Source organism: Penaeus chinensis, chromosome 6 (assembly GCF_019202785.1).
Source record: "Penaeus chinensis breed Huanghai No. 1 chromosome 6, ASM1920278v2, whole genome shotgun sequence".
NCBI classification, from domain to species: domain Eukaryota; kingdom Metazoa; phylum Arthropoda; class Malacostraca; order Decapoda; family Penaeidae; genus Penaeus; species Penaeus chinensis.
In genome coordinates, this window is record NC_061824.1 from 22,512,151 (window position 1) to 22,522,757 (window position 10,607).

Sequence of the window (10,607 nt, forward strand, 5' to 3'; positions counted from 1 at the left end):
AGTGGAATCGAAGTCCCCCAAAAGTTCCAGTATGAAAACTCAAAGCGCCAAAAACCGCAATAATTATCTTTCGCTTCCGTCTGGACGCACCGATGCACGGCGTGGGCGAGGAAGGAGGGATAGGAGAGAGTGATCACTGCCAACATAATGTGAATCGTTTGTAAGCGACACTTGTTCGTTAATTGTCACGGATGACTGGAAGGTCAAGAGAATACAAGATTATATCAACTTCCTCAGCTGATGACATCAGTTGCAGTAAAGTCGGTGAATACAGACGTATTATAACTTAAAGGAAATTTTCATCGCCATTCAGTAGGGTTTAAATAAGGAAGAAGTGAATGCAGGGTGATAATACTTGCTGTAAATATATATCAATTTTATTATAGTGCAGGCGAAAAGGATTTTAATTAGAGCAGCTCGAATAACTGTTCGTGACGTCACGCCCCAGGTGCCCAGTGAGCAACCATTTTTGAAAAAGCCTTAACAGACCTTGTATTCTATTGACCATGGATGAGCGAATGCGTCCTTGTGTGGTGTTAAGTGCATGGTGTGGGTTACAATTAAAGTAACAGAGAGAGAAAGAGAAAGTGCAGGAGGGAGAAGCTTGCCTCCTTACTCAAGAGGGATATTGGACGGCTTGGTAGGACTTCCTATTCATTCACGATCACTGTCTCTGTTCCAGGAACTGTTGTGAGATGAGTCCCTTGCAGTGGCCAACCCCTACCTTTGCTTCGCTGGCGCTTCTACTGCTGTCCCTTGGTAGCTTCAGCAATTCTGCCAGTACCAGAGGGAACACAGCCTCGCTCCTTCCACGTGCGAATGCGAGAGGAATTCATGGTGAGGACGATATATCTTTTGCAGGGAGAAATATACAAAACGAAGATGAAGGAAGTGTGGAAAGGGCATCTGAGGCCGAGGTCTCAGACTCACGGGAGGGAAGGAAGCGCCCTTATATTCCCCTCAATAGCCTTACGTTCATGACAGCCAACAGCCATGTGAGCACCATTGACTGGTCATCCACTGACTCCAGTCAAATACGGCAGTACATAGCAGGCAGTAAGCTAGCTGGTGTGCCTCAAACATCCACCATAAGGCCTACCTCACAAAATAAACTTACCACTTCCACACTGCCCCCATTCCCTCTAATTCACAAGACTACAACCAAGATGTCCACTCCTTTTACTAAAAACCCTTTTCTTTTAACAACCAAGAGACCCACCTTACCAACAGCAGTTAGAAATGTTTCCACATCATCAACAAGACCCTCTGTATTAGTAAACTCAAGACCCATTACCACACTTAGGACACCTACTATATCAACAACAATTAGACCCACAGCCTCAGCAGTTACAAGTTCAACAGTATCAAGAATGCCTACAGCATCAACAACAAGAAGACTTACATCGATAACTGGAAGGCCTGTTGAATTGACCACAGGACCCATAAAATCTATTACAAGTCCACTTATAACCTGGAAACCGAGTTCTCTAGCAATTAGTAATACTTCTGCAGTCACAGCTACGAGTTCTATTATAACTTGGAGACCAAGTTCTCTAGCAAATAGTAACACTTATGCTATCACAACAGAGGGAACTTCTGATAAGCCTATGACTTCTGCTACAGAATTAACCACAATAGAATCAACATTCTTTACTCAGTGGTTCACAAATAATGGTAACTCATTCACAACAGGATTCACATCCACAGGGGAAAAGACTCAGGCAACACCTACTGAGCTGCCTCCCCCCCTTGATTCCATTAAGCCGCCCTTGCTTTCAACATGGCGACCAACTTTAAGACCAATACCTAACTATGTCGAGGTGACTACTCAACCACCAACAACTGTGTCTGTGTCATCCAGTACTACAACTCAGTTGCCAGTAAATGATCTAAATCCCAATGCTTCAACTGAAAATTCTCCAGTTCTTAGTTTAGATAATAACTATACTACCTCTACTCCTGCAGTTCAGGAATCCTATCCACCAATATCAAGAACCTCCACAGCTTTACCAATAAGGAATACACCAATTCCTAACTATGTCAAGGTAACTACTGAAGCACCTACAACCCAGTTAACCAGCACAACCACCCAGGAACCAGTAAACCAAGTAAATCCAAGTGCTGCCACTGAGAAATCTCCAATCCTTAGCTGGAACAATAACTTTTATTCTACTTCTAGCCCTGTGGTTCAGGAATCCTTCTCACCGACAGTTAGAACTACCTCCTCATCTCCACTGCTATGGATAACTCGTTGGACCTCAACTATTTCCCCACAGGTTGTTACAAGTCAGCCAGTACAGAGACCAGGCAATACTGGCTACATACCAGCACATCAAAATAGATTTATCTCTGATTCTGTGGATGGCCAAGGTATTAAGCCAATAAAACATGCTACACCACCTTCAGAACAGCAAAATTATGAGACAGAGCATGAGCCCCTGAGTCACTGGCAGTATCTCGATTCAAGTCCACAGCCAATTGACAACTATACTACTAAGCCCCAGCTAGTTGTTACAAATAACTTCATTTCCGACGATGATCAGAAGTTAATACATGAAGCATTTAATAGATTCCAAACACAATTTAGTTCTGCCACAGATACAAGCACCACATGGCAGGAACACATAGAAGACACAGATGTTCCACAAATACCAACAATAGAGGAGCCTGGCACAATAGGTCTGGCTCCTCAACAACCACTGTGGACAACCACACAGCTGCTGGATGATAACAAGACATCCAGCGTCTTTCAAGATGATATGGTGTGGTACTTTGATTCAAGTAATGAGTATAATAACCCTAATGTTTCTTGGATTACTAATCCAAGACCTCAAGTGCCACACAACTTGCCATTCACCACTGAAGTCACAAGAGATCCAATCACTACACCGGATCCAGCCCTCTTTGAGATAATCAGTGGTTCTTCCAATGAACATCCAGAAAAATTCCCTTCTAATACAGACCAAAGCCACTTTACGGCCTCTAAACCCACTCATACCACATCCAAACAAGACTTATTTACAATATTTGATAATAGATCACAGCCTACTCGAGCATCTATTTTACGGCCACTGGTCAATTCAGAAGTGCAAGTTAACACTCACGCAGAACTGTTCAAGGATTCTCAACCAGAGGTGGTGTCAGGTTCCTCCCTTGCAGCCCCTCCCTCTACAGTGGATAGTAACGACGATTACGACTTTGATTACGCCGTGTATGAGGATGATCTGAGTGAGTACTATGCTGCCTATGGATACTTACTGGGGGTCGAGCATGAGGAAGACAGACAGAGTAAACCTGACAAACTACTGACCTTTGATCTTGACAAAAACAGCCCTTCCATCCTAGAGACCCTAACCTGGCCTTATACCACCATCCCTACTAAAAGGCCTTTAGACTCAGACTCAGCTTATTCCCAGGTCCCTGCTGTTGAAAATAAGAACCCTATAAATTCCCATGACACGTCAGAAACTAAGTATACATCTCACTTAATTAGTTCCTCAAATAAAGAAAACACGTCTTCTGTCCCTCCTCTAGGAATTTTAAAAAGAGAATCTAATTTTACTACTGTATCACCCATTTATACATATTCATCACTTATACCTGCCTATCCTCAATCCCAGTCTTTAGTTTCATCTATCCCATTTTCTCTAAGTGAAAATGATTATGCCAATTTTCTAACTGAAAATGATAGCATATATCCTGACTATAATGATGCTTACTACTACAGTTATGAAGATACAGCTGTGGTCAATGATTTCCAGTCTTCACTTCAAGTTGATTATTCTCTTAAAGTTGGTGATTCATCTGTCAGTAGGCCAATAGGCAGTGAACACCAAGAAAACTTGAACGTCAATCCTTTACCTCATTCAAATCTTCCAGCTTTCCAAGTCGATAATTCAAAGTTAGAGGAAATTCGTCTCCAAGCAAACAATAATCCACATAATTTAAATGTACACAATGTGGGATTCCTTGACACATCATACATCCCTAAGATTATTAAGACAACCACAACAACTCGACGACCTCCTGTTCTGTATGTTCCTGCTGACAGAGAATCACAACAATCTCATAATGGCTCCCCAACTCAAGATTTAGACACTTTTGTTGCACTAAATCCTCTCAAACCTACTGTAGCTGCTGTGGAACTGGAGAGCATTCAAGAATCTAAAGACACTGAGATTAGTTTTTCCTCCAGTACTAGTAAACCTACACCATTATTGCAGGATACTTCACACAACTATGTCCATTATGGACACGTTTCACAAATCACAAATTTACGTCCATCTAGCTATAAACTTACTGGAGATAATATGTATCACCTCTTTACAAGTCCATTCTTTGTAAAAGAAGATAAGAGTAATCTGTCAGTATATGAACCAAGTATTGAAAAAATCAAAGTTGAAAGTGAATATCCTCCTCATGAACTGAAAAATCTACATAAACAGAACTCATCATCACACCTAATAAATACCCCAACCTATAACATCACGCCATCAAATACTAACTTCTTCCCAACCACTTATTCAGGCCAATCACCAGAAACAGATGCAACTTCATCATCTGGTTCCCAAGGGTATTTAAGTCCTTCAAACGTAAACTTGTCACTTTCCAATAACTTTTTCCACAACAACAGCTCCCCTAACAATAATGACACTTCTCTTCATGCAATAAATGCTACTCACAATGTCAGACCTTTCTTACTTCAACCACACAGCTCTTACATCAATCCTTCATCTAATTTCCATCAAGAGCCCTTTACTAAAAATCAGACTTATGTTACTTCTATTAAGAGGATAGGGTTGAGGCCTGTGACTCAGAAACATGGATCACAGCCCCCTGATAGTGCACCATCATTAAATAATTACCAAGACAAAAATCATTTGTCTCCTGTACATTCATCTAATTCTGATATTTCTCAGTCCAATACTGCGTCCAAGAAAGATCATGCAATTACCGTAACCGAGCGACATGCACAGTTTACTGAAGTTGGCTCCGGTTCTAGTTCTGTATTAACTGTCACAGACACCACAACTTTTCTGCCACAGCTTGACGACTTTTCTATCAAATTTGCAGAGTCAGGAAGTAATCTTGGCCAAAGTGATGGTGTTGATCAGCATCATCAGTCTTCAGGTAGTCATTTTGCTCATCCAAGCAACCACAACAATCAGCAAAACCATCATCCGACCGTACAGGTAAAAATATGGAAAATGGTTGATGGACAGCTCAGGCTTGTGGAGGAACAATCGGTGCCTTCTGGAATGTTCCATAATTCTGGATTAACAAACGGTGCCGTAGTCAACCCTCAGGATGTACCATCTGACGTGCTCTCAATGGTGGCTACCAGGATGGAGAATCCTAGTCTTCTTTACTCTCTTTTAAATTACACTGCAAGAAAAAGACGCTCCTTGCCCAGCAAACCTGAAGATACAGGAACTGCTGAAGCTGATTTAGGCAAAACAGAATTAAAGAAAAACAAATCAGAGATAAATCACAGAACTACAATTTCTATCAACTCTGAAAATCCGATGATCATTGAAAAGATGCAAGAAAATAGGAGACCGAAAGGAAATTCAAGCACTACCAGAATAAAGGAAACAAGTAGCAGACCAGCAATATCACCTGGTAGAAAAAACAAAGGCATACCACCTTATTTTGTAAAAACTTCCAGAATGAATGATGAGAGTAACCACAGTGACTCTCCTGTCATCCACCTTGTCATCCCGAACTTGAAAGAACAACCAAGCTTCAACAATCTATTGCAGAGGCTTGCAACTCAGTCTGAACAAACTTTAATTAACAGAGAATTCCAGACAAATAATCGAGAATCCTTTCCTAGAAATGAAGCAGCAACAGGTTTAGCCTTTGCACGCGATCAAAATAATCACCGGACTCCTCCACACCCAATATCAGCCTTTGGTGGTGTGGGTAACAACAATCTTCCCTTTACTCCATCTCCTATTACCTTTCACAATGTTCCCTCAGAAGCTTTGCTTCCCCAGGCTACAAAACCTGAAGTTATCCCTCAAATTAAACATTTTGGTGGCGTTGGTAATCGAAACCATACGAATCTGCCACTTGATATTGGAACATCTTTGGATGAAAATGATCTTGGCTATCTGCACGTGCTCTCACGTTTAGCTAATCAGATTCAAAGTTCCAATGTTCAGAATCCTAGCTTGCAAGGTATTCTTGGAGATATCACAAGGAATTCTCCAGGAGTCCAAGCTTCTGGAGGAGTTGTGGGATACAGTGCAGCTGGAACACTATTCAACAGTGGTGCAAGTACTCAGGGAAATAGCTTCTCCCAGTTGCTTCAAGACCCATCCTTTCCAGGAGAGCATCGAGGGTCTGTCCTGGAGCTGCTACCTTCTGACCTCCCACATGTTAATCCTCTACTTCCCCCAGATGAACCTCTTGACCACCCTGTACCCTTGAGTGGCGTGCTAGGTTCTCTTCCATCCTCAAGCACTTTGCATAGAGAACAACTTCGTAAACAACTTGCCACTATCACTGGAACCAACACTTTTTCAGGACACCTTGGCAATGAGGGTTTCTTGAACCAGAATAATCATGCAGTACAGAATTCTGTTTTAGGAAACCAAGGACAACAATCAACTTTCAACCAATTTACCTCAGATTCTCAAATACCTCATCCTGGCTCATTAGCTTCCCTTGTTAACCCTGGTCCTTTTGACAGTCCCAACCTAACCCCCTCATTGTCAAGTAATGTGTTCACAAATGCAAGACCAAGCAATTCTTTCTTACTTCCAAATCAACAAAATAGTCAAACTGCCTTCTTAAATCAACAGTCCATCTCACCAGGTTACCCACAGTCAGGTAATCAAAATTTGCGACTTCCAGATGGCTCTATGAGTTCTCCTAGCCAACAAATGGCATCACCAGCAAGCTATCAACAAGCAATAATTAATCGTGCCGATGTCTTATCAATCATCGATCGTTTGCAATCTCAGGGTTCAGTTCCCAATGGCCAGTCTATTCTAGACTTCAGTCAGACCAGTGCAGCATCCTCTTTACCATTACAGCAGCCTGCTGATCTCTCGCCATTTGATCCTAGCCTTCCATATCTTCCTTATCAAGATGCTCCAACTTTCAGTGACAGTCCCTTGATCTCTTCTTTACCTGGAGGCACACTAAATCCATCACCTGCAACAGTTACATCCTCAAATGTCCAAGGCTGCACTCAGAGTACACTATGTTCTTTGGGCCTTGCTTCCCTGGTAGCACTAGGAATATCTAATGCCTTGGCACTTCCTTTTATTACACCACTTTTTGTGGGTCGACGACGCCGTACATTGGATATCGCCGGAAATTTCACTGGTCAAGGAGAGAGCCATATAATGAATGATGATTTTCTCAGAGAGCTATTAACTATGGCAGTTACTGCTTATCCAGGTTTCAGGGACATCCTCACCGCTGCTATTGCATTCCATGTAGATAAGGCCCAACAAGAGAAAAGTACAGAAGACCACATCATCTTGAATGCAAAAGCAAAAGAATACATGCAGCTTTTAATGTCTCTAAGAAACGACCAGATAACATTTTTAATTCAGCATGCCTTAAAGGCGATAAGTGGTAGGGAGCAGCCAAAAGTAGACTACAACACACCAGCACAGAAGAAATCAAGTTATATAATGTCCACACTAGCAGACTCTGCTGGTTCCACAGAAATGCCACACTCAAAATAAGTTCGCTATAGAATGTTAGCATATTTTGGTAGTATCTTAAAATAATATCTTTAACATTATTCTCAATATTTTTGTACTGTGTCATTATGAGATAATATGCAAATATGCAGAAAGTACGATGTTCATTTTTTCGCTTTGCACGCAAATTTATAAAAGTAGCATGTATGCTAAATGTCAATGTCAGTGATGTTTCAGTTATTAGTTGTTTATTTAATATACTATGTACTTTACAACTGCAGTACATTTGTAAAAGTATTGTTAATAAATGTTAAGCATTATCAAAATAGCAATTTTTTTCTGTAAATAAATATATATATATGAATTAGTCAGCAAATTGTTGAAAAGTGTAAACATAGAATTACTGAAATAATAGCCACGGCTTAGTAATAAGGAAAAAAAAACAGAAATCTGTGCTCATAAGATGACTCAGTAAGTGATTAGAATATGACATAAATTTTGCCAAAACCTCGGCACACCTCACTCCTCATGCTGCACCGGTTTCCTGCGCCTCAGCCAGGTGCCTCCGTCTGCTGCCCAGGTAAGACTTATCTACAGTCTCTTGCTCTGTAGCCTGGGCAGTGGTCTGCAATCTCAGGTTCATTTGCATGCGCAATGACTGGAGATCAAATGCTGTGTGCTTTAAAATGTATGATTGTGTTTCATGCTTATGGATCTCTTTAAAGCTAATCACGCACTACTAAATAGGATTTTTCGTTGCACATCATTATTTATAAATACAGTCTCTTCAAAACACTGTAGTATCTTTTCCTCTGTACGAGACAATAGGAACATTAAGACATTTTAGCTCTCAAGGCCTTAGTTGTACTATCCTTTATGCAGTCTTCCATTTTACTTTACTTTTGCTTTCTGGCACAGAATTTAAGTTTTGTGCATGCAACTATCAGACATCTAACTGTTATAAGAATATAAGATGACAATACATTACCGATGGATTATTCTAAATATAGCCAATTTTTGTTGATTCTGAATTGTTAAGTATTAATGCTTTGTACTTCCTAAATACCTCACACTTGACAATACTATTGTGATTTACTCTAGTACAAAATGTTTATATACTGTGCAAAAAGACATTCAAAATCAATTTATTTTTGGACTTACAACACCCCAAATAACAGTCAAACATGATGTATGCTGTATACGAATATAATATAGTGATTCAGTGTCTTACTGCTTCGTGATACTTTCAGGTCTCGAGGTCTTCAAAGATGGAGTGAGCAACCATTCACCTTCTGGAGAATATGGCAACGGAAATGATGCAGTAGCAAGCAGTGACGAAAGTCCACATGTATTAGTCAATGTGTGGAGCATTGTGGATGGACAGCTTCAAAAGACTGGAACTCAGAGGGTGCCAGCTTCAGCATTTGTAGAGGGAGGTCTTCCTAACAACAGCATGCCAACGACAGCAGCTTCCACCATCTCCCCTATTCCTTCTTCTCTTTCTGTCCCTTCTTTTCCTTTTTCTTCATCATCGTCTTTATCTTCCTCATTTATGTCTACACACCCTCCTTCCTCTTTGGCATTAACACCACCAGCAGGGAGGCCCCAGAACAATGGATTCACAGGAACTCACAATGGAGGATCTGGTAACTCACATCCAACACCCCATATACTATCACCTCTGAACACTTCACAATCTCAGTTTCAATCTATAGGTGAGTTACTGAAGCCAGTCCCAAGTTATCTGCAACAGCAAATATCAAACCAGGATTCAGGCGAATCAGCATCACAGATGGATCATCTGGTATCATTACCAGGACACCAAAGTGGGTCACAAAGTCACCAACAGTTCCCTGCATTTACTCATCAGGATTTATTGAGTCATCGCCAAAGAAATTACTCAGCTTCTCAAAGTTCACAAGGAAGCAAGATAGCAATCCCCAACTACCAACAAACCAGCATCCAGTTCCAAGAAAGTCCGGTATTTCCTCCCAATCCTGACTCACAGCATCAGGGGCAGTCAGAAGTTTCTGGAGTTGGCAGCGATTTACCACAACCCTTAGATAATTTTGATGATTATGTAACCCTTTTGCAGATACTGGGTGCCAATATTTACCCTTCTGGTTTAAATTCTTCTACACCATCATTACAAGCCATATTGTCATCCCTTCAGAATGCTACATCAACAGAACCCCTTAACCAGCCAGTTAACCATAATATATTCCCAAACAAAACAAGGTTTCCAGGACTACCCATTAACACTGGCAATACTGCAGAGGTATTCCAGTCACAAAGCAAGCCAAATCCTATCCAGCAGAATCAGCACTCGCAGCTTCTCAATAGGTTACATGGGAATCTACAAACTTACCCTCCCTTGCAAACACATTCGAGACCACCTGCATCCTCTTCACAATCTGGCTTATCATTTGAGCCAAACCCATCCTATTCCATTCCAAATCCACAAATTTCTGATAAACTATCTACCCATAAAACTAATCATCCTTCATCGCAAAGACAACATCTGCATCACTCATTTCAGTTACATTCTCAAAATACTCCTTACCCTCAAGGAAACCAACACGTTCCATCAAATTCTCAATATGATGTATCAAATCCTCAAATGCCTCTAATCTATGAGCAAATGGTTTTAAAAGATACTCAACCACCTGTCGGCGATCAATCCATCTGGAATCCAGCTGCCACTGCTGATCAGTTTTCTGAGTTGCATTCCCAACCAGGGCAAGTCAAACCCACAGTCAGCACATTTTCGAACCTCATGAATACTCTCAGTCAGCATTTGCTAGAAACTCCTGATCTGCAGTCAGGTGAATATACTCACATCACTGCACCAAGTATCCTCGCAAACCTCCCATTTCTTAGTGATGCTCCTTCATCTGGTGAAATGCAACATGTGCTGGAAAACCTGCATACTTTACAAAATGG

The 10,607-nt window shown here is 41.1% G+C and overlaps 2 protein-coding genes across 2 annotated transcripts in view; both read left to right on the forward strand.

Moving 5' to 3' along the window:
- Nucleotides 1-506: 506 nt before the first annotated feature.
- On the forward strand, nt 507-7,706 carry LOC125026226 (mucin-17-like). The gene is made up of 2 exons (XM_047614528.1): nt 507-547; nt 683-7,706. Exons 1-2 carry the CDS (start codon nt 507-509, stop codon nt 7,704-7,706), a joined length of 7,065 nt encoding a protein of 2,354 aa, XP_047470484.1.
- A 436-nt stretch (nt 7,707-8,142) lies between these two features.
- LOC125026162 overlaps nt 8,143-10,607 on the forward strand; it is a 5,392-nt gene continuing 2,927 nt past the window's right edge. The window contains exons 1-2 of the mRNA XM_047614439.1: nt 8,143-8,244; nt 8,915-10,607. The exon at nt 8,915-10,607 is cut by the window's right edge and continues 2,927 nt beyond it. Of these exons, the coding sequence (XP_047470395.1) occupies nt 8,193-8,244; nt 8,915-10,607 (1,745 nt within the window). The 5' untranslated portion in view covers nt 8,143-8,192. The remainder of the gene's footprint in view (nt 8,245-8,914) is intronic.

Coding starts and splice junctions, on each gene's coding strand:
- LOC125026226 (XM_047614528.1), top strand. CDS start 507: ATGGATGAGCGAATGCGTCCTTGTGTGGTGTTAAGTGCATG. Junction 548..682: donor TGTGTGGTGTTAAGTGCATG/GTGTGGGTTACA, acceptor TCTCTGTTCCAG/GAACTGTTGTGAGATGAGTC.